Source organism: Schistocerca cancellata, chromosome 2, assembly GCF_023864275.1.
Source record: "Schistocerca cancellata isolate TAMUIC-IGC-003103 chromosome 2, iqSchCanc2.1, whole genome shotgun sequence".
NCBI classification, from domain to species: domain Eukaryota; kingdom Metazoa; phylum Arthropoda; class Insecta; order Orthoptera; family Acrididae; genus Schistocerca; species Schistocerca cancellata.
The window spans coordinates 678,710,526-678,735,210 of record NC_064627.1 but is presented as its reverse complement, the minus strand read 5'-3'; the positions used below and the strand labels follow the sequence as shown (position 1 = coordinate 678,735,210).

At 36.8% G+C, this 24,685-nt stretch overlaps 1 protein-coding gene across 3 annotated transcripts in view; it reads left to right on the top strand.

The window, feature by feature from the left end:
- The window catches only part of LOC126162420 (arrestin domain-containing protein 3-like), a 150,571-nt gene that overhangs the window by 76,316 nt on the left and 49,570 nt on the right, over window positions 1-24,685 (top strand). For all 3 annotated transcript variants that reach the window (XM_049918921.1, XM_049918920.1, XM_049918919.1), the window contains exon 3: window positions 22,316-22,527. In XM_049918921.1, coding sequence (XP_049774878.1) covers window positions 22,316-22,527 — 212 coding nt within the window. The remainder of the gene's footprint in view (window positions 1-22,315; window positions 22,528-24,685) is intronic.

Sequence of the window (24,685 nt, the reverse complement as noted above, 5' to 3'; positions counted from 1 at the left end):
AGTCATCTCAGGACTAATAGATGTGCAATTTGCTATGAGTTGGCATTAAGACATTTAATTCCGTAGAAATTACGTCATTTGAAAGGAGACTGTCATGATTCATGGCTATGAATACTAAGGACATCCATTACTGGGTGTGTGAAAACATTACTTGTAATGCAAGGTGGTGTGATCAGTACAAAGTGCATAAATGACGGTAATAGCAAATAGGAACGAGTGGGACTGTGGTGATGTGAGTCAAATGTAATTCATTGAAGTGTTAAATTGTAATAAAATTGTGGCAGTGAAATGATGAGATTCTCTCACTTGTTTTGTACCACCTATAACCCCTGCCACACTCTCTAATAAATGGTTCTTTCTTTAAATCCGCTTACTATGTTATGGTAAAGTATGCATATTTTATCTATAGTTATGCTATTCCATGCTGAATAACGATGGCTGTGAGGATGCGTGAGGGTCTCGTCATTTAATTAGTGATGCGCATGAATGGATTGATGAGATTCTCGCTTCCTATCCACAATCTAGCGGGACCACTGCCAAAGGAACAGACTGGAAAACGTTAGTGAAGAAAGAATACCCTATTGAGCTTGACTCGAAGTATAGACTTGCATGAGTAATTATGCAGACCAGCTGTCATTAACTCTGCCAATATTTTGTCAGTAGGTGTGTGTCATGCCCTATCCTCTTTCTATCATGTATCTCCCTAATCCTGGAGACTTACCTGAGCACGTACTGTAGCACCACGGCGACATCCCAACAATCCATGACTTACCTGTGACGTCTGCTCGGTGAGCCGCTGTTGCGATCAGGACATAATTTTATAGGTATGTCGTGTGTAAACAGTGAATAATTCTCTGATTTAGCCTTCTATAATGATCACTTGTATGAAAGCTAATAGTGTTCTATACTTCTTTAGCTAAAGAAAATGATTATCTGCATTGTAGAAGACAGCAAATGTGTATATGTGAGATGTATTTACACTAGTAGTGCAGAACCCATTTCATGGTGTATCTTGGAAGTTGTGTATCCTGTAATTCTCATACGTGCTTGTTGAACGCCATAGGTTGCATTTCAGACAGCATAAGAGTGTGAATTAGTTGCAAGGCTGTAGATAAGGTACGAATAATTTCGTTTACTAGTGTGTTTCATGTAATTTGCGTTTGTTTAGGTATAAGATACTTCGTGTAGTAGTGTAATTCATCAACTAGGACGTGTGTGGTTCATTAGATGACATAACAAATGACAAAATGTGGTGCAGTGATTCATTTGATGTAGTGTGTACTGGTGTGTGGGTGTGCGTGCGGCTGCGTATCTAACAGAATGCGCTGCTCTGGCGCCTCCAGCAAGGACGCTCTATCAGGCAGCTGTGCACTCCTTCGTACGCTTAGTTATGTTTTGTTTTTGTCTGCGATGGCATGGCCTGTAATTTGTCACTATGTGGGTGAATGACTTTAGTACACTAGTGTTTGACTATGCCGAACTAGCGAAGTTGTGATACTCAATACTTCAACTCTAACTATGATTCTGATTCTATTCTTCTTAAAGTAGTGCTCTCTATTGGACGATTCTGAGCCCAGATCCCTTCCATACATAGCCAGGTTGGAAACAGAAATACACATCGTAGTGGCCAGCTACACTAAGTTATGTACATCCGCCAATTCCTGAATGTGTATGGCGAAGGAGTACGCCCGAGGACGCCCAAGAGCAGCACTACTTCCTTTAATTTGCAACCGCGAATACCAATAGTCTCTTTAATGGTGGAACACAAAAACTTTTAATCCCCATTTTCCAAGATAGCGTAAAAATATTATTGGGCACTATACGAACCGAGATTCATTTCATTAGAAATCATTGTGTCCTCTATCAATTACGTAGTAGTGCCAGTATACGTCAGCGCATAGACAACGATCTTTCTATGTGAACTTTGACTAAATAAGTTACTTTTTCATCACATAGTATTGAAGAAATTACATTGAATATTCACTTGGTTTGTAATCTGGGAAAAGTTTTCACTAGCTTCCGCTAGGCAATCAATAAAAGTTCCTCTTAAAAGATAGCAATTTATGTTGTGTACGTCAGCAGACATCGTTACGAAAAGGTGTACTTTATTTGAGCATTAGACAAAATGATTTGTGGTTAATAGCTATTGCAGCATTATTCAAAAGGGAAGTTACCAGTACTATCATATGGAGGATGAATGGCATAAATACTACAAGTGTAGGTCCCATAACCAGGTACCATAACACAGATCACTCCTCTTCACAGAACACTTACCTTTCAACATTCTTTGTCATACTCTCCAGCATTTCAGTGTAGGCATATGACGCGCTAAAACTTCAGTGCAGCTACCAGCTCTCTTTCATTGCAGTGGCACTAGTAGGTGTATTTTGTTACTGATAGTCATAGGTACTTTGCATAGGTATGCTGTGTAAATGGACAGCGCAATGTGTGAAAAGAAATATCATTAAAATTGCTGTGTCCTTACAGGCTGAATGTTAGGTTTGTATGTACTGTGTAATTATTTCTTTCGATAATAAATGATTCCAAAACCTCACTATTCTCGTCCTGTTACCTTATTGATACATAGATTAAACTCTGGGGTACACTCCATAGTTCAAGCGTGGATTTGCACTCTCAGGGTGAGAAACAGAGAGAGAGATGTGGTGTGATCTACACCTACATGACTACTCTGCAATTCACATTTAAGTGCTTGGCAGAGGGTTCATCGAACCACAATCATACTATCTCTCTACCATTCCACTCCCGAACAGCGCGCGGGAAAAACGAACACCTAAACCTTTCTGTTTGAGCTCTGATTTCTCTTATTTTATTTTAATGATCATTCCTACCTATGTAGGTTGGGCTCAACAAAATATTTTCGCATTCGGAAGAGAATGTTGGCGACTGAAATTTTGTAAATAGATCTCGCCGCGACGAAAAACGTCTTTCCTTTAATGACTTCCATCCCAACTCGCATATCATATCTGCCACACTCTCTCCCCTATTACGTGATAATACAAAACGAGCTGCCCTTTTTTGCACCCTTTCGATGCCCTCCGTCAGTCCCACCTGGTAAGGATCCCACACCGCGCAGCAATATTCTAACAGAGGACGAACAAGTGTAGTGTAAGCTGTCTCTTTAGTGGACTTGTTGCATCTTCTAAGTGTCCTGCCAATGAAACGCAACCTTTGGCTCACCTTCCCCACAATATTATCTATGTGGAATTTCCAACTGAAGTTGTTCGTAATTTTAACACCCAGGTACTTAGTTGAATTGACAGCCTTGAGAATTGTACTATTTACCGAGTAATCAAATTCTAATGGATTTCTTTTGGAACTTATGTGGATCACCTCCCACTTTTTGTTATTTAGCGTCAACTGCCACCTGCCACACCATACAGCAATCTTTTCTAAATCGCTTTGCAACTGATACTGGTCTTCGGATGACCTTACTAGACGGTAAATTACAGCATCATCTGTGAACAACCTAAGAGAACTGCTCAGATTGTCACCCAGGTCATTTATATAGATCAGGAACAGCAGAGGTCCCAGGACGCATCCCTGGGGAACACCTGATATCACTTCAAGTTTACTCGATGATTTGCCGTCTATTACTACGAACTGCGGCCTTCCTGACAGGAAATCACGAATCCAGTTGCACAACTGAGATGATACCCCATAGTCTCTTGATATTTACGACGAGGCATATGAAGCTAGTATAAGAGTGACCCAGTGATTACAAGCATTGGGTCTGATATCCTCTAGTGTGATACACAGGAACTGCAAAAAATGTGGACAGCTGTAATCGTTCCATTATCTTATGCTCTGGAGAATTTAATTACATGGAAACAGTGGCTATAACTGATCTAATATCCCAGGATTGAGTTTTAAACTCGTGTTAGTGTAGGATCATGATAGTCTCGTATTATTTGTCAATTACTTTTTCCATTCAGGAAGTGGTTAGGAGCCCTTGTGACAACTTATCGTACTATTTGAGCAGATATCTCCTCATCGAATATAATTATACTGCCATTCCAACCCATACTTCCAGCACTTTGCTTGCTTGCTACTTACTCTACACTTTGCACTTACATAATAGTAAGCTACACTTAAGGCTGCAGCAGCACATGCAACTGAACAAGTATTACATGAAACTTCAAATGAATATAAGTTAAAAGCTCTGCTTGATACACTACAAAACAAAGTACAAACTTAGTCTCTTGACCTCAATGCATAAGGATGCTTTTTCCTTAAGGAATATCTAGGTCTGACAGGTAAAGGTTTTACCTCCTTTTTCTTTACTTTAGTCACTGTAGGTCCTGGCATAGTTGATACACTACTAGGCGATGGATTAGGCAAAACTGTCGGAATGGAAGGTGCTTTTCCATAAAAGGGTTTCAGACGATCAAAACGTACTATCACTAACTGATCTGGCATTTCTGGATTTTAGCATTTACTGGAGAGGTCAACCAAATGATAGGGTATGGTCCCTCGTATTGAGGTGCAAACTTCTTTGTTCTTCCTCGTCTTACTGTTGGGTTATGTAACAAGATTAAATCTCCAGGCTTGTAAAGGGGCATTTCTGCATTCTTATTACTCCACTGTAATTGTTTTTTTGGTGGCTTTGGAATTATTGGATGAACTTGTTTCCAAATTGACTTGAAACAGCGAGCTAACCTCTTGACTTCAGTTATGTCCACACCTGGGGGCAATTTGTCCAATTCAAAAGGTGAGTTCATAGGTTTGCCAAAAACTATCTCATAAGGACTATAGTCTGTTGACTCATGGAGACGGCTATTATAGGCTGAAGCAACTATATTGATATAACGGTCCCAATCTGAATGCGTTCTGTTTACATAGTAACTTAACATTTTCTTAATTGTTCTGTGGACACGTTCCAGGTGGCCATTTGCCTTTGGATGAAAGGGGGTCATTCTCCACTTTTTGACTCCTAGAAGCTTGCACACTTGAACAAATAAAGCCGACATAAAGTTCATACCTTGGTCTGTTAGAACAGTGTCAGGACTGCCGAAAGGCAAAACTAAGTGATTGACAAATTCTCTAGCAACTGTCTCTGCTGTCATATCAGCGAGAGGTACCAAAACAAGGTATCAAGAAAAGTGGTCCATAATGGACAGGATATATTTATTGTTTTGATTGCTTTGTGGAAAAGGACCGACCACATCCAGGGCAATATTCTGGAATATTCTCATCGCCTCTGGAAGGCTTTGTGAAGGTATTTTGCTCCTAGGAGGGGGTGCTCTTTGAGAGCAAGGTAAACAATTTTGAATATACTTTTGAACATCTTTCTTTCTGTTTTTCCACCAATACCGTGCAGCTATCCTTGCATTTGTTGCTCTTCGCCCATTATGGCATGCTTGCAAACTATCATGACATTGAGCTATTATTCTGGACTGTAATTCCTTAGGAATTACTACTCTATTACCACCCGGAGTCTTTCGGTATAAAATACCATCTTCAGTAATGAAATATGACATTCAACATCTCGGCTTTGCGCCTCTTTCAGTTCCTCAATCAAATCATCATTTGTTTGAACTACCCTTACGATTCAGGGAGTCAGCATTAGAATGCAGTCTACCAGGTTTATGCTTAACCTCGTAGTCATATTCAGAAAGTTTTAAAGCCCATTTAGTTAAACGACTGCTAGTTAATGCCGCGTGATCTGTTATTACGGTGAACTTTGCCATCTGCCTCATTAAATTCGTGTTGTTACTTTTAACTATTTAGCATTAGCATATGTGAGTACAATCTGCATTTTCATAAAAGTGAAAGGTTGGCCCTCGGTTTTAAAGAATATAACACCAGATCTAATTTTGTGCTTAGTTTTGTGTATTTAATTGATTTTCTTATTTATTTTAACTATTCCTAGTTAGTATCTTTTGTTATAGGGTGAAATCAGTAATTGTTTCATAACATAAATTCTATTGTTGACATATAAATAAATATAAATTCTGTAATAATTGTAAACAATTGATGGAAAAAGCTACTAGTATTGTTAAAGGATTTATTTGGCTATATTCGAAAACATGTGTGCAAAGCCAGCCCTTAACTAATTCCAAAGTGATTAACAGTTGTGTCAAAAGCATTGTTTGCATAACTGTATTTGTTAATTTCATGATTTAAACAAATAATTCGGCCTAAACCTTGTAATAGAACAAACTGTTGAAAGGAATGAATTTTTTGATGTATTCAGTTAATTTAAGAGTTAAGTTTTAATTGTAATTTCTGTAAATTTAACTTTAAACCATGTGTAGTTTCAGTACCTATTATTGTAATGAAATATAAGGGCCTGATTTTTGGTCATGAGACAGTCAGTCCAGAGCCGAGTTTCAGACGAGGAACCTGTGTTGCTTAGAATGACAACAATGCATCAATTTAACAGTGTAGTACGTGTTAAACAATTAGACCACATGTTGAAACAGACAGTGTCTACTCCATATGTACCTTTTTATTCTTCAAGAACTATGAACTTTGTGGTTATGTTTTTACTGCTCATAGATGTTCAACAGTAAACTATTGTAGCAGTATGTGGTGGCTCACCTGTAACTATTAATGAGAATTATTGAAAGTTAATCAATAATGCACTGGCCATAATAAATTTGTATAGGGGGTTTGTGAACAGCAAAAGTAAAAGACTGTGAAATGTAACTATGCATCTGTCGGCTACATTATTTACTGTAGTCAGTGTCCAAATTACAAACCGCATTTTTCAGCCAGTGTAGCAATGCAGTACGTCGACACAAAGGACAACATAACGAAGATAAATAAAAGCAGATGGAACCGCTACAGAGTACAAGTATAGCACAAAATCAATCAGCCACATAAACCAGAGTATGTAAGGATATGTTGACTCATGAAAAGAGAAAATAATGAAAAGATATTAGGGCCAATGCTTACGATGTGGGGACTGACTCATGTATCCGAACCACATAGGGTACACACCAGCAAAAATGATTCGACACAGCAAAATGAATCAAATTCATAATCATATATCAATCAGTGCAATCATATGTAAAGAATAATTAGAGGAAGCATATAGCCTCAATCAATAATTGCACACTCTCCGTTGGTACACGCACACAGTCGCAATGGCCAGGGGGAGCCAAAACAAAGTTAAGCATGAGTTTGCACACAACTCAAGTTCCAATGAGACACAATAATGCAGTACTGAGGATAAATACTTGTAAACAGAGCCATAAATAGCTTTGAATGATAACAAAGTTAAGTAGCTTGAGGACCAAAATCAGTGTGTGAAATCAGAAATGTATACACCCTGTTATACAGTCTATACTTGATTTATGATCAAAATTATAAATGCCTTCCACAGAATTTCCTAATTGTTCATACAAACTAACATATGTACATAGAAGTCTAGAAGATTCATTTACAATTGATTAAAAAATATATATACTGAGTGTTGAGATAAGAAAATTCATTGACATGTCTGACTACTAACCTAACAACGCCTAATTTTATCAGATTCTGATAATTATTTACAACGTGGTTCATAGAATGCACTCTTGAACTTTTTAAGTTTTCACATTTCTGTATTGAACATAATAAATCTTCAGTCTTTGAACATCAGCCATCCACAGCATTAGTTAAATTTATGTAATGTATTGGGAAGTTAATCCCCCTACTTGAAAAACATAAATTTCTATGAATTACACTGTTCATAGAAGTGATTAATTTTCTAAACAAATAGTTCCACAAATTCTTCGTATAGAATAATTTCTTGGCTAACAATTTCAGTCACTAGACTGATGTAGCTGACAGAAGCTTGAATACATTACCCAGCATGTGCTCTTGTAGGTCAACTGGACCAGCAAGAGTGCAGCCATGAAGGTGTATGGGAGTGGATCCACACACGTTTTTCAGTTTCCTCCCTAGATTTCTCATCATGCATTCCAACAGATTGGTAACTTCCCATCTAGCTTTCACACTGAATCATGAAACACTGTTTCGTGTACTAAATATGCTGTTAAATACCACCCTCACCTCACACGGCATACGTTTTGCCTATCTATACTAAAAAAAATAAGCATACTGGTTTTACATCAGCATGGATTAAATACTGTTCACATACGAAACTTTAAGCCACTATTCCTAATATTTACCACACATATGAATAAAACGAGTCTTTGCTCAATTTACCACAACTCCCATGACTCTACCAAAAACAGTTCATGACAATTAAATTTAATTATTTTCTGCAGAGTATACAGAAATAGTAATAATATTTATCACTAATAGCATTCTATGATAAGAAGATAGATATTTATTGGCATTGTCCCACTTCAAAATTGTCATAGTATATGCTCCTTTAGTCACATGGCATATATGTATCACATTCTAAAGCACAAATCTATTACAAAACAGAATTATATAGTTGTATGAACCTGCAAATATAGTGTGGCATATATTTGAATTCAGTCAATAGATAAGACAGAACTTCTATAATCACATCATCTTACATACTACATTCATGACAATGGAGAAAGAAAAGGAAACAAAAAAAAAATTAGACACTCATCTCACTGACAGACTCTTGTCTCTATTGTGGTGACAGAATTTTACATGGTGGAAACTCAATATTCTCAGAAATAAAGTTAGCTGTTGGTGATTAAACATGATTTCAAATGGTGAAAAACCTGCTGAAGAATATTGTAAGCTGTTCATAATATCCTCAAAATCACCGACATAATCTGTCCAACTGGTATGATTCTTACTATAATATGTTCTAAACAGTCTTCCAATTTCTCTCATATATCTTTCTGCAGGATAACTTGATGGATGATACACAGAAGTTAGAATACGCCTTATTTTTGCGTGGTCAACAAAGTCATGTGGGAATCAGGAATATCAAGTTGCTTTTGATATGCCTGTGATGTAAAGTGAAAACCATTGGCAGATAAAAACTGTGTGTTTTCAAACTTGGATATGATTTGCTTACTGGTAGCTTTCTTAAGAGGAAACAGCTTCATGAACTTCAAAAATACATCAACCACCACAAAACATAACAAAATCCATTCTTAGACTTAGGCAAAGATCCATAACCATCCACAGACATGAGATCTAGGTTACTATTAGGCAGTATGTTTTGTATTTGGACTCTACTTGTTTGATTACATATCTTCACTCTTTGCCATCTGCCACAGCTGGCAATCTTCTTCTTGACTCTCCTTCCTATGTTATAAAAATAGATTTCTTCCTGAATCTTTTGTGTACATTTGGTTGATCCACAATGACCAAAACTTTCATGTGTATAGGTAATTAAATTATAAATACACTGTTCCAGTCAACATAGTTTCCAATCATCTCAGGCAGTCTTAAGTCTCCTGAATAAAATACACTTGTGTATCTTATAATATTGTTCCGTCTTTTCTCCTCCTTTCTTACTCAATGTGCTCTTAACCAAATTCCAGTTTTGATGATGATTTTGATACCTGTGGATGTCTTTGCAAATTTTCAAGATCGCTTTTTCCTATTTTACACCTCTCAGGTACATAATTTTAAACTCTATCTCTCCTTCTCCAAACTTATTTGATGATTCACTCCCTAAAGGTAGCCTGGACAAAGCATCAGCAACTACATTGTCTGTGTCCTTAATGTATCTGATTTCATAATTGAACTGATGTCAAAACAAGACCCAATCAGTAATTCTTATATGGTACAGCTTACACACCTGGAGATAACATAGTGCTTTGTGATCAGTATAGATGATGACTTTGTGACCTAGTAAATAATTTTTAACCTTGTAGAACATCCACTGTATAGCCAAAAGCTCTTTTTCAGTTACAGTGGATGTCTTTTCATGCTTCTGCAAAATTCTACTAGCAAATGCAAGAGACCTATGTTCAGTAACACCTTCAACTTCAACATCCTGAAATAAATGAGCACCCAAACTAACAACACTACTTTCTGTCATAATACAAAAAGGAAGAGACAAGTCCGGTCTGAACAACATTTGGCATTTACAAAACTGTCCTGTGATCTCATCGAAAGCAACTTGATATTACTGATTCCAATCCAAAACAGTAATCTTCTTCAAATATTCACACAGGAATGAAGCATTCAAAGCTTGGTTGCTACAAAATTTTCTATAAGATCCAGTTAACCCAAAAAATTATTTAAACTGATTTTTGTTGCAAGGAGTAGGAAAATTAGAAATAGCATGAAGTTTCTCTTTAGCAGGTGCAATTCCTTTCTCAGATGTAACATGTCCTAAAAATTTAACTTCTTCCACGCCAAATTTACCAGATTTTTCAAAGTCATACCTCCTGATTCCAATCTTGAAAACACGTCCCTTAACAGATTCAAATGTTATCCACAACCTTTTCAGTGATCAAAATGTCATTAACACACGCAATTAATTTTAAGCTCTCTTCACTTCCCAAGACAGAATCCAGAGTTCTTATGAAATCAGCTACAGATACATTTAGCCCACAGTATTTAAAACACTTACTTCCATACAAAAATGCTGTATACTTTCTAGAATTAATTTCAAGTGGGATCTGTGAAATCCAGAGGCCAAGTCCAAACTACTCATAAATTTTACATAATCAGATTTGTGTAACAGCTCATCCATGTTCTCAGGATGGTCATTCTCTCTGATAAGAAACTTACGAAGATGTCTAGAATCCAAAACAATTCTCACTCCACCATTTCACTTACTTGCCACAACCAAAGAATTATTGTAAGCAGTCCCACTTCTCTCAGTTAAACCCCCCCCCCCTTTCAGTTTTCTGAATTTCTTTCTCAACATCTTTCCTTTTTGAAAATGGTATACGATCTGGGTTGAGAAAAAAAGGTTGGTAATCTATTAGGTAAAACATGCACCGATAGCCTTTCACTTTCCCTGGTCTTTTACTGAACACATTTCTAAACTCCAATAACAAATTCTTAAGATGTTCCTTTTGTTGGTCATTAAGAGTTGCAGCTTCCCTCACTTTAGAACCTACCATACTATCAAATTCCTGATCCTCAGTCTCATCAAAATTAATGTCATCGTCAAACATCTGGTACTCGCCTTTGTTCACAATCTTTTGCAAATAGTTTCCCACAGTTTAAAATAAAGAAACTAGTTTTTGCATAAGTATTACTCCTCCCCCCCCCCCTCCCCCATGAACCATGGACCTTGCCATTGATGGGGAGGCTTCCATGCCTCAACGATACAGATAGCCGTACCATAGGTGCAACCACAATGGAGGGGTATCTGTTGAGAGGCCAGACAAACGTGTGGTTCCTGAAGAGGGGCAGCAGCCTTTTCAGTAGTTGCAGGGGCAACAGTCTGGATCATTGACTGATCTGGCCTTGTAACACTAACCAAAACGACCTTGCTGTGCTGGTACTGTGAACGGCTGAAAGCAAGGGGAAACTACAGCCGTAATTTTTCCCGAGGGCATGCAGCTTTACTGTATGGTTAAATGATGATGGCATCCTCTTGGATAAAATATTCTGGAAGTAAGATAGTCCCCCATTTGGATCTCCGGGCGGGGACTATTCAGGAGGACGTTGTTATAAGGAGAAAGAAAACTGGCATTTCTACGGATCGGAGCATGGAATGTCAGATCCCTTAATTGGGCAGGTAGGTTAGAAAATTTAAAAAGGGAAATGGATAGGTTAAAGTTAGATATAGTGGGAATTAGTGAAGTTCAGTGGCAGGATGAACAAGACTTTTGGTCAGGTGAATACAGATTTATAAATACAAAATCAAATAGGGGTAATGCAGGAGTAGGTTTAATAATGAATAAAAAAAATAGGAGTGTGAGTAAGCTACTACAAACAGCATAGTGAACACATTATTGTGGCCAACATAGACATGAAGCCCATGCATATTACAGTAGTAAAAGTTTATATGCCAACTAGCTGTGCAGATGATGAAGAAATTGATGAAACGTATGATGAGATAAAATAAATTTTTCAGGTAGTGAAGGGAGATGAAAATTTAATAGTCATGGGTGACCAGAATTCGACAGTAGGAAAAGGAAGAGAAGGAAACGTAGTAGGCGAATATGGATTGGGGCTAAGAAATGCAAGAGGAAGCCGCCTGGTACAATTTTGCACAGAGCATAACTTAATCATTGCTAACACTTGGTTCAAGAATCATGAAAGAAGGTTGTATACGTGGAAGAACCCTGGAGATACTAGAAGGTTTCAGATAGATTATATAATGGTAACACAGAGATTTAGGAACCAGATTTTAAATTGTAAGGCATTTCCAGGGGCAGATGTGGACTCTGACCACAATCTATTGGTTATTAACTGTAGATTAAAACTGAAGAAACTGCAAAAAGGTGGGAATTCAAGGAGATGGGACCTGGATAAACTGACTAAACCAGAGGTTGTAGAGAGTTTCAGGAAGAGCATAAGGGAACGATTGACAGGAATGGGGGAAAGAAATACAGTAGAAGAAGAATGGGTACCTCTGAGGGATGAAGTAGTGAAGGCAGCAGAGGATCAAGTAGGTAAAAAGATGAGGGCTAGTAGAAATCCTTGGGTAACAGAAGAGATACTGAATTTAATTGATGAAAGGAGAAAATACAAAAATACAGCAAGTGAAGCAGGCAAAAAGGAATACAAACGTCTCAAAAATGAGATCGACAGGAAGTGCAAAATGGCTAAGCAGGGATGGCTAGAGGACAAATGTAAGGATGTAGAGGCTTATCTCATGAGGGGTAAGATAGATACTGCCTACAGGAAAATTAAAGAGATCTTTGGAGAAAAGAGGACCACTTGCATGAATATCAAGGGCTCAGATGGAAACCCAGTTATAAGCAAAGAAGGGAAAGCAGAAAATTGGAAGGAGTATATAGAGGGTCTATACAAGGGCGATGTTCTTGAGGACAATATTATGGAAATGGAAGAGGAGGTAGATGAAGATGAAATGGGAGATATGATACTACATGAAGAGTTTGACAGACCACTGAAAGACCTAAGTGGAAACAAGGCCCCAGGAGTAGACAACATTCCATTAGAACTACTGACAGCCTTGGGAGAGCCAGTCCTAACAAAACACTACCACTGGTGAGCAAGATGTATGAGACAGGTGAAATGCCCTCAGACTTCAAGAAGAATATAATAATTCCAATCCCAAAGATAGCAGGTGTTGACAGATGCGAAAATTACCGAACTATCAGTTTATTAAGTCACAGCTGCAAAATACTAACACGAATTCTTTATAGACGAATGGAAAAACTGGTAGAAGCCGACCTCGAGGGAGATCAGTTTGGATTCCGTAGAAATGTGTGAACACGTGAGGCAATACTGACCCTACAACTTATCTTAGAAGAAAGATTAACGAAAGGCAAACCTACGTTTCTAGCATTTGTAGACTTAGAGAAAGCTTTTGACAATGTTGACTGGAATACTCTCTTTCAAATTCTGAAGGTGGCAGGGGTAAAATACAGGAATAGAAAGGCTATTTACAATTTGTACAGAAACCAGATGGCAGTTATAAGAGTCGAGGGACATGAAAGGGAAGCAGTGGTTGGGAAGGGAGTGAGACAGGGTTGTAGCCTATCCCCGATGTTATTCAGTCTGTATATTGAGCAAGCAGTAAAGGAAACAAAAGAAAAGTTCGGAGTAGGTATTAAAATCCATGGAGGAGAAATAAAAACTTTGAGGTTCGCTGATGACATTGTAATTCTATCAGAGACAGCAAAGGACTTGGAAGAGCAGTTGAATGGAATGGATAGTGTCTTGAAAGGAGGGTATAAGATGAACATCAACAAAAGCAAAACAAGGATAATGGAATGAAGTCGAATTAAGTCTGGTGATGCTGAGGGAATTAGATCAGGAAATGAGACACTTAAAGTAGTAAAGGAATTTTGCTATTTGGGGAGCAAAATAACTGATGATGGTCGAAGTAGAGAGGATATAAAATGTAGACTGGCAATGGCAAGGAAAGCGTTTCTGAAGAAGAGAAATTTGTTAACATTGAGTGTAGATTTAAGTGTCAGGAAGTCGTTTCTGAAAGTATTTGTATGGAGAGTTGCCATGTATGGAAGTGAAACATGAATGATAAATAGTTTGGACAAGAAGAGAATAGAAGCTTTTGAAATGTGGTGCTACAGAAGAATGCTGAAGGTTAGATGGGTAGATCACATAACTAATGAGGAGGTATTGAATAGAATTGGGGAGAAGAGGAGTTTGTGGCACAACTTGACCAGAAGAAGGGATCGGTTGGTAGGACATGTTCTGAGACATCAAGGGATCACCAATTTAGTACTGGAGGGCAGCTTGGAGGTTAAAAATCACAGAGGGAGACCAAGAGATGAATACACTAAGCAGATTCAGAAGGATGTAGGCTGCAGTAGGTACTGGGAGATGAAGAAGCTTGCACAGGATAGAGTAGCATGGAGAGCTGCATCAAACCAGTCTCAGGACTGAAGACCACAAAAACAACATAAGTATTACTTTTAGGTTCCAAAATAAACAATTCTTTAGCACTCCATTCAAAACAAGCCTCAACTTTCACTATGTGATCCATACCGAGAATTATATTTTCTTCTGGACTTGGGATCACTAAGCATTCATGCTCAAAGGTCCTGTCTCCTATACTAAAAGTTAAAAGTACGTACCTGAGGTTTTACCAATTTGCTTCGCTTACCTGTAGCTTCTCTTATGTTTACACCTACAATGGGTATTTCCGCAAAATTCTTATTATACATGGTCTTGTCTCTAAATTGTGCATATATACAACAAATCAGGCTACCTGTATCAATCAAACAGTTGCCTTCCCACTGATCAGTCTTAATTTTAATGTAAGGGCACCCAAAATCTCTCTGTTGTCCGACACTTCATGCAGAAGATCACTTTCAATTTCATCAAATGTTCCATCCACACTGTCTTCACAAGGTTTAATCAACTATACACATATCATAACATTACTTTGATGTCTCATGTTTTCAGATAAAGATTGAACACAGTGAATAGAGTCCATGACACAACTAACATCACTTGTTACAGAAGGTACATTAAACACATTACTGTCAAAATTACACTTCCCACTTAGATCCTCTTTCACTTCATTCCACCAACTGTGATTCAGATTCTAACTAACCATAGCTAACTTATTCCAGAATGCACCTTCATCTAAGTTATCATCAGAGTGATTCCAAACAAACTTCAAATGTTCTCACTATTATTCTCCAGTCTCACAGATAGCTCACCTTTATTGTTTGGATCATTAAGCTGCATGACATTAACAAAAAACTGTTTTGGTTGCACTGGCATTCCATGACCCTTACTTACAACATCACATACATCACTTACCTTACCTGCATTGTCAACATCATTTACAAATAACTCTGAACCTTCATTATTCTTAAACTCCACAAATACCTGAAACAATCATCATATTCCTCCAAAACTACTTCATACAACATCACTAACAATACAAGTCTCATCTCCTTCAAAGTCACTTTCCTCACCTACATTCATCTGCAATAAAGTCACTTTCCTCACCTACATTTATTTGCAATACACCATCAGTCTCAGACTTATCAACCTGTTACTTCACAGCTCAGTTACTTCACAGTTACCAGCCTCAGTTACGTCACAGATCTCATTCACACTACATCAAAAATACCACCTAGTTCAGATACAATACAGTCATCACCTGATTTACATACATCAACAACACTGTTTTCCACCCAAGAAAATTGGAAATTTGTGGTAAATTCTAAGAGACCAAACTGCTGAGGTCATCAGTTCCTAAGCTTACACACTACTTAATCTAAGTTAACTAACTTACACTAAGGACAACACAAACACCCATCCTGAGGGAGGACTCAAACCTCCAACTACATCAAAATTCTCACTACTCTCACATTCTGATTTGTGATTAGCATTTACATCACCATAATTAAACATAGTATCCTAAAACTTTTGGTCAAAACATAAATGAAAAATCTGATATTCCTCCTGTTCAGTTTCAGATACATGTGCTATCTAATTAACATTGTTGTTACTGTCTAATTGCAAGTGTAACATGGTGGTCGTGTGGTTGTTATGTTTCCTCAGCTGAAAATTGTGGACCTTCATTGAGGCAAACTGACATTTCCTGAATAGTTATTTCTGTGATTATTTCTTCTATTAAAGTGCCCACGGTTATACCCATTATTCGTATTCTGCTGCTGTTCAGAATTTCTGTCTCTACTGACACTTTGATCCTGATGGAAGTTCCCATTATCTCTGTTTCTGTGATTGCTCCCATTGTCATTTATATAATTCCTATTATTTTGGTACATACTCCTTTCTACTGCCCTGTCCAGCCTGTCAAAATTTCATAAAGACTGTTCAAGACATCATCAGGTCCATGTACCAAATACCACTACGATCTTTCTGGTAATCTCCTTTTAAGTGCATCAGTCAATGTCATTTTGTCAAATGGTTTGTCAAGATGTGCTAATTTTTCATGTTGATTCTTACAGAGTGCCGTCCCTATTCCTATACTTAGGATCATTCAAAAATTCACTTTTGATTCTCCCTTGTTCTGCTTCTGACCAAAATTTATTTAAAAAACTTTTCTCAAAACACTGATACGTTTCCTATTGACTTAATTTAAATTTACCAATGACAGAGCTTTGCCTTCAATAAATTTTTAAAAAATTTAATTTAGTATTGTCATTCATGCCTGACACAAAGTTATTTCTGCAGTGCAGCAGAAGTTCACTAACAATACAAAACTTTTGATAAGAGTGTTGGACCATGCAGTATCACTGTTTGCACACAGATTTTTGTTAATACAACTTTCCTGAGCTGCTGAAATTTTTTGATCTAGAACAGTTACATTAGTTTGCATATTATTTTCTACATTTAAATTTTTTTGGTTTAAACTGGCTCCCAGCCCACATAGTTTTTCCACTACGGCCTTCTGTTTAACTCTGATGTCATCAACATTCTTTGATTGTTTTGCTTACTCAGCTACAAACTCATTTATTTTCTAAAACATCAACTGTTTCATTCACACTTTTTAACCCCTCTGACAACCCATTTTTTAGCTCTGAAACATGATTACTAAGTTGATCTATCTGATCTTGTACTCTGTTCAATTTGCTTTTTTTTTTATCTGTCTTCAGTTCCTCTATTTTTGGCCAAATTAACTGTAAAATATTAGTTTTTACAGTTTCTTTACTGACTATGATTTCACTTGGCTCAGACATGTTCTGACTCGATCCTGCAGCTTTCATTTCTACCTCACTCTTGCTTTTGTCCCTATTAATTTTGTTAACAAGCACACAAGTCCACAAACAAATTAACTTCACAAATATTTTGTGCTTATCTTTCTTTTTTGATGTCCCTGGTTGTAGTTGTAAAGTCCTCTTCCCTTTCATTTGATCTGGACCGCCATTAGCGGTAGTACATCATCACTCTTGGTCTGATTTGCTTTGTTGGGCAGTCTTTGGTTTTTTGCTCCACGTGATCAAAAATTTATTTATACATAAATTCTGAAAATTAACAGAATCAAGCACTTTCTGAAACAGACAAAACTTCATTATTACTCAATTAATCCCGGACGAGTCCTCACTTGTAATCTACCTCCTCCCTAGTTGCAGCTACAGTCCACAATGAGCAATTTCTTTTCTGAAGATTTGGCAGGAGTAAAATTACAACTTTTTAGTTTACTTATCATTTCTTGTAGAGTTGGCTCCAGTTCGTCTTGTCTAGGGTTTTGATTTTTGAAGCTGAAATTGTCACATTTTAGGTTCTCATGGTTGAATTGATCTAAATTATTTTGAAGTTTGTCATTGCAGAATTTTTGTTTTTACATTAATTTATTTTGTCACATTTTAGTATATCACACAGTCTTTTGAATTTTCACATTAAGAAAGCCAAAATTACATTGTTCGTCCAAAATACAAAAATACGTCCGATCACAGCAGTGGCATGCTTACTACTCTTCACTCTGTGGTAATAACAATATTCCAAAGGTTTCATAATTTTTCTTGGCAAATGAATTTCTATTAGTTTTGAATATTATTTCATAAATAAATCCAGAAGTAAACATAATAAACAGTACTAGATAATAGAAATTTTAAATGTGCCGGATAATTCATAATTTCAAATGTTTGTAGAAAAATTAATTTAACTGTACATGCAGAGTTAGTACTATTGATTATAACATCCAAAATAATAATTCCTATTCATAAATTTTAGCTTGGAATACACAATATGGTGTATAAAATTATATGAAATTTTTCAGGAAAACAGCTGAGATAATACTGACCTGCCCAAAATTTGAAAAATATTTCTGGTATTGACAACTACTGTTGAGGAAAAGTAATGCTAGAGGAGGATGTCCTATTACAACCACATTCACGAAGGTTTCTCTGTGCCTGTATACCCTCCAGAAGTTTTGAAACATTTTCACACGATGCAGGAGATAAACTTGGCAGTCATTTGTTTTAGTGAACATCCACTATTGCAATGCAATCCATCATAGCACACGTAGTGAGAATTCTGAACAGGTAGAATCAATCATGTTTAATTCTACCTGCAACATCTGCCCATTTGATCACGTTAGTGCTTCAGGATTGTTGCGGCAGACAAGTGACTGTCATATGCTCCTCATTGTGCATGTTTCTCAGCACATTACATCAGAGATTAAGTATCTGTCATCTCTTCACAATCACAAGTTCTCACTCATCTAGTGTCCATGCTTTGTGTGCCAGTATTTGGAGACTCTTTCCATTCTGCTTTCCACCTGGGCATCACTAGAACAAGCTTCCTTGCATAAAGCAGTGCCCTGTTGCATTTTAGAAAATGCTGAAGCTCTTCCTCTTGTCAATCTCATAAATTTATCTGCAAAAAATTAATGTTTATGGCTAGTTTCCCATTGTAAGAGAGTAAATCAAGTGCTCCTTTTCTTCTCCAGTGACAATTTCTTTCTCTTTTTATTACTCAGTCAGTCATGCCACTTTCTTTTCCTGTACCTTCATTACTTGCATTTTATCATTCTCTTCATCTTCCACACCTTCTCTCATGTCCGTTACTGCCAGTGCTTGTAATTTAAATCTATTTGTCTGTAATTTTTCTTTGTTGTTCTAGTGTTCATGAATGAATGTAAACTGTATTGTTTTCGCTATTTATATATTATTAATTTCTAAATGTTGGATTCTGTGTTCAATGAAACTTGTAACATAGGGAAGAGTGTGATATATTGGAACTCTTTTCAGACTTTCACATATAGCTGGCCCTGTAATAGAAGTTTAATATAATTTCCTATTACATTTTGAAATTATAGCATTCATTTTTGTGTGCTGTACTTTTTTTCTCCAGAAAAGCAAAATTTTTTGAAATGTTGAAAACTGTTCTAAGGTCACATTCCTAGGAACAAAAATACTGTTCAGTTTAAAAAGCACTCAAATTGAAAAACTCTTGACAGTACTGTATTTACTAGTCTATGTGTAATGCAGGAGCAGGTTTAATAATGAATAAAAAATAGGAGTGCATGTAAGCTACTACAAACAGCACAGTGAACTCATTATTGTGGCCAAGATAGACACGAAGCCCACACCTACTACAGTAGTACAAGTTTACATGCCAACTAGCTCTGCAGATGATGAAGAAATTGATAAAATGTATGATGAGATAAAAGAAATTATTCAGATAGTGAAGGGAGACGAAAATTTAATAGTCATGGGTGACTGGAATTCGAGAGTAGGAAAAGGGAGAGAAGGAAACATAGTAGGTGAATATGGATTGGGGCTAAGAAATGAAAGCGGAAGCCACCTGGTAGAGTTTTTCACAGAGCATAACTTAATCATAGCTAACACTTGGTTCAAGAATCATGAAAGAAAGTTGTATACATGGAAGAATCCTAGAGATACTACAAGGTATCAGATAGATTATATAATGGTAAGACAGAGATTTAGGAACCAGGTTTTAAATTGTAAGACATTTCCATGGGCAGATGTGGACTCTGACCACAATCTATTGGTTATGAACTGTAGATTAAAACTGAAGAAACTGCAAAAAGGTGGGAATTTAAGGAGATGGGACCTAGATAAACTGATTAAAACAGAGGTTATAGAGAGTTTCAGGAAGAGCATAAGGGAACAATTGACAGAAATGGGGGAAAGAAGTACAGTAGAAGAAGAATGGGTACCTCTGAGGGATGAAGTAGTGAAGGCAGCAGAGGATCAAGTAGGTAAAAAGACGAGGGCTAGCAGAAATCCTTGGGTAACAAAGAAATATTTAATTTAATTGATGAAACGAGAAAATATAAAAATGCAGTAAATGAAGCAGACAAAAAGGAATACAAACATCTCAAAAATGAGATCAACAAAAGCAAAACGAGGATAATGGAATGTAGTCAAATTAAGTCTGGTGATGCTGAGGGAATTAGATTAGGAAATGAGACACTTAAAGTAGTAAAGGAGTTTTGCTATTTGGGGAGCAAAATAACTGACGATGGTCGAAGTAGAGTGGACATAAAATGTAGACTGGCAATGGCAAGGAAAGTGTTTCTGAAGAAGAGGAATTTGTTAACATTAAGTATAGATTTAAGTGTCAGGAAGTCGTTTCTGAAAGTATTTGTATGGAGTGTAGCCATGTATGGAAGTGAAACATGGACAATAAATAGTTTGGACAAGAAGAGAATAGAAGCTTTCGAAATGTGGTGCTACAGAAGAATGCTGGAGATTAGATGGGTAGATCACATAACTAATGATGAAGTATTGAATAGAATTGGGGAGAAGAGGAGTTTGTGGCATAACTTGACAAAAAGAAGGGACCGGTTAGTAGGACATGTTCTGAGGCATCACGGTATCAGCAGTTTAGTATTGGAGGGCAGCGTGGAGGGTAAAAATCATAGAGGGAGACCAAGAGATGAATACACTAAGCAGATTAAGAAGGATGTAGGTTGCAGTAAGTACTGGGAGATGAAGAAGCTTGCACAGGATAGGGTAGCATGGAGAGCTGCATCAAACCAGTCTCAGGACTGAAGACCACAACAACAACAACAACAACAACAACAAAAATGTGTTACATTATTACTCTACAATGCATCAATAATCAGTAAGTGAAATCAAATTAAGAAGAAGCATTATCAACAAACCAGTTGCAAATTAAAGACATTTTGAAGAAACTCAGTTCATTTGCAAGTGTTGTGTTCCATGGTAGAAAACCTCATTCCATTTCAAGGTACAATATAATGCACAACCAATGAAGTATTATTTAACTGCCTACATGCTATGTAACTAGTTTTAAAAATGCGCATAATTTTACTCATCGTGAAACTCTGCGAGTGAAGATTTAACAGCATGCTTCAAATTGTTTATATATTATACTGCACTTAAATATGTAGAACTCAGAAAATTTACAAACACTCCACAAAATACTACCTCATACCTCACATAACAATAAGTGTAGAAAATGCTAGAAACTGCTTATGGCTGTTCGTAGTGTGCATAACTGACCTGACTGTGCTCTGGATTGTTGTCAAATGAGGAAGGAGGATGGACATACATGCCAGAGAGTCTGGTTTGAGATGTGGCATTTCTGAATGGACCGGAAGTGGTGTGACTGGGAGAATGCATTCCATCTCCATGGGGACCGATCCGCAGCTTCTGCAACCCTCTGCCCAGTAATTGGAGCCCCAACATGGTACCTCAGGACTCTCCAGACTATCAGCAAGAAATTATTTTCACAAAATGAATTACAGATGAACATTACTTTCTTTACAGTTCTGGTTCTGGGAGAAATGTAAATATTGTAAAGTTTGTGAACCTCTGATAAAGTGCTTATTTTACTTACTTCAGAGGTCATAGCAGTTCGTGGGCATTAGCTGAGGAATGTGGCTTTCAGAATGCCACGTGGGAAAAGCTTGAGTTGGGTTTCACATGAGCATTGTTTTCAGAGTCCATGTTGGTCCCATGGACAAGGTCATTCTGTTAGACATACCTCATTACCTTTGAGTTCAGAATGATTTTTAAAATTCTACTGTATATGAGCATAAAACAAGATTTAAGTTTCCATTTAATATTAAAGGTGCTAGGAAATGTCTGCATAGTTTATAATGAAGTAAAAGGCATGGCAATTGTTTGTGAATATCAAGAAGGAAGTGGGAAATTTGACCCATGACGTGGTACCTCAGAACTCTCTAGACTATCAGCAAGAAATTATTTTCACAAAATGAATTACATATGATCATTACTTTCTTTACAGTTCTGGATCTGGGAGAAATGTAAATATTGTAAAGGTTATGAACCTCTGATAAAGTGCTTACTTTACTTGCAGCTGTACTCATTTTGGTTTACAAATTTATTCAAAACATGGTCTGTTTCAGCTGAGGAGCTCATACTTCCACCAGGGGAGCATGTGTATAATTTTTCTGTCAAACTCCCAGAAAATTTACCATCGTCATTTGAAGGCACATATGGCCATATTCGTTACACAATCAAAGCAAAAATGAACCGTCCATGGGCATTTGATGAAAAAGTCAAAGCTTTCTACACTGTGTTATCACATCTAGATCTGAATACAGATCCTTTGGTCAAGGTATGTTATTATGAAGTATTGCATATATAAGAGAGACATGGTATCATTGATTTACTAATATTCCATTGTACTGCATATAAGAATGACCTGTGTTTGAATATTCCACTATGTCAACTGATGGTGGTGGTGGTGGTGGTGATGATGATGATGATGATGATGATGATGATGATGATGATGATAAAAGATGTAAGTTAAAGACCATTTTCATTTGAAAATGATAGTTTCTTATTTAGGCAGCAATCTAAATTGTTCATGTTTTCTTTAATTTCTGTGTCTATTTGTAATCCATTACACCAACTGTTAATGAAATCATTTTGTGACATTTTGTTAACTATAAATAACTATAAATAACTATATATTTGAGTTTTGCTTTACCTCAAAAGAAAAGGAAGAGAATTGTAATGCACCAATTCTTAAAAGGATTCAAAAATGATAACACAATTGTCAACAAACTGTCTGCTTATGTTAACAGTTTTTCGTTGACTTGGAATTTTAACATTTATATGATTGCAAATCTGAATGGTATAGATTCCAAGACTCATGATTAAAAAGATGGAAAACTTAAAATTTCCAAAACTGTCTACAGCCTTTGTGTGTGAAGAGAATTAGGTGCAGAGTCAACAGCATTCTTGGCAATAATCTACAAGAAATTCTTTAATCAGTAAACTAGTCCCAGTGTTGTGGAGGAGTATATATCACACACTTGTATGAGATCGGCAGAATTTGTCCTTGTTACTATAATTCTGTTTGTTCCTGAATTTTAGAAGATACTCTGAATTTATTGACAGAAAACTTGGCTTTGAAAAACATCTGTCATGTAATATAAGGCTCTAATAATGTAAGGATATATGACAGAGAATGATTACATAACTTCACTTTTGGGTAAAGCTTAAATAACTTTCTTTTTGGTGAAAGCAAATAGCAGACTACTGTTAATCTGTAGAATGCTTGGAAACTAGATTTCATTTACAAAGGATATTTACTTATAAGACCATAGTGTGAATTTCACTGCAGAAGTGTTTAGGAGCCATACTGGGCTATACTAGCAAGTGACAGAAAGTGTGTATACAATGAAGAAGTCACTGTACTATTTGACAAATGGGAGAGAGGAAAATGTGGTTGTCACCATGGAAATTGATTTACTTCCAGCTCATATTTGCTGTGTCTACTAAACTATCAAGAAAATCAACAGGAAAGTAACATCTCACACAGAAACACAAGAACAATCAGTAAACCTGCACTCACATCTGAGTAGAACACAAAGAATTCCTTATATATGGTAACCTACAGTAAAAACTAATATCCTTCACATCCCTTACAATGATTTGCCAAATGTATATGCAGCTGTGGATCTCATCCAATGATTTAGATTATTCGCAAATAATGAATTTAATGTACATTGTATGAATCTGGAACAGTTTTGTTTGTTTGAGCTCAACTTCTGAACTGTAATCATCAACCTAAAAACTCAACATGTTCAAACTTCAGATAAACTAAACAATTTTTGAAATTAGTTCAACAGAACTTATCAAACTACCATTTTATGTTTTGAAAGTTTTTCTTCAACAACAATAATTCCTGTAGAAAAGCCAGATGGTACACTGAGTTTAATTGGTAGACTACAGGGATGTTTCTTAGTGAAAGATACTGTTCATTGAATTCTTTTCTGAGATGTTCTTCAATACCAATTTACAGTATGACTGATATGAGGTTGAGGTAATGTGAATTATCAGGTGTATATTCAAATACGGGTGGCATAAATGGTCTCAAGTTTGCTTAAAATGAGGAATAATCAGAAATATAAATCTACAGATGACTGAAAAAGGGCCCTTCTATTTTGGAAAAAATTTGCTCATTAAGTCTCAAAAATATACACTGAAGAGCCAAAGAAACTGGTACACCTGCCTAATATTGTGTAGGGCCCCCACAAGCATGCAGAAGTGCCACAACATGACGTAGCATGGACTCAACTAATGTCTGAAGTAGTGGTGAAGGGAACTGACACCATGAATCCTGCAGGGCTATCCATAAATCCATAAGAGTACGAAGGGGTAGGGGGTGGGGGGGAGATCTCTCCTGAACAGCACGTTGCAAGTCATCCCAAATATGCTCAATAATGTTCATGTCTGAGGAGTTTGGTGGCCAGTGGAAATGTTTA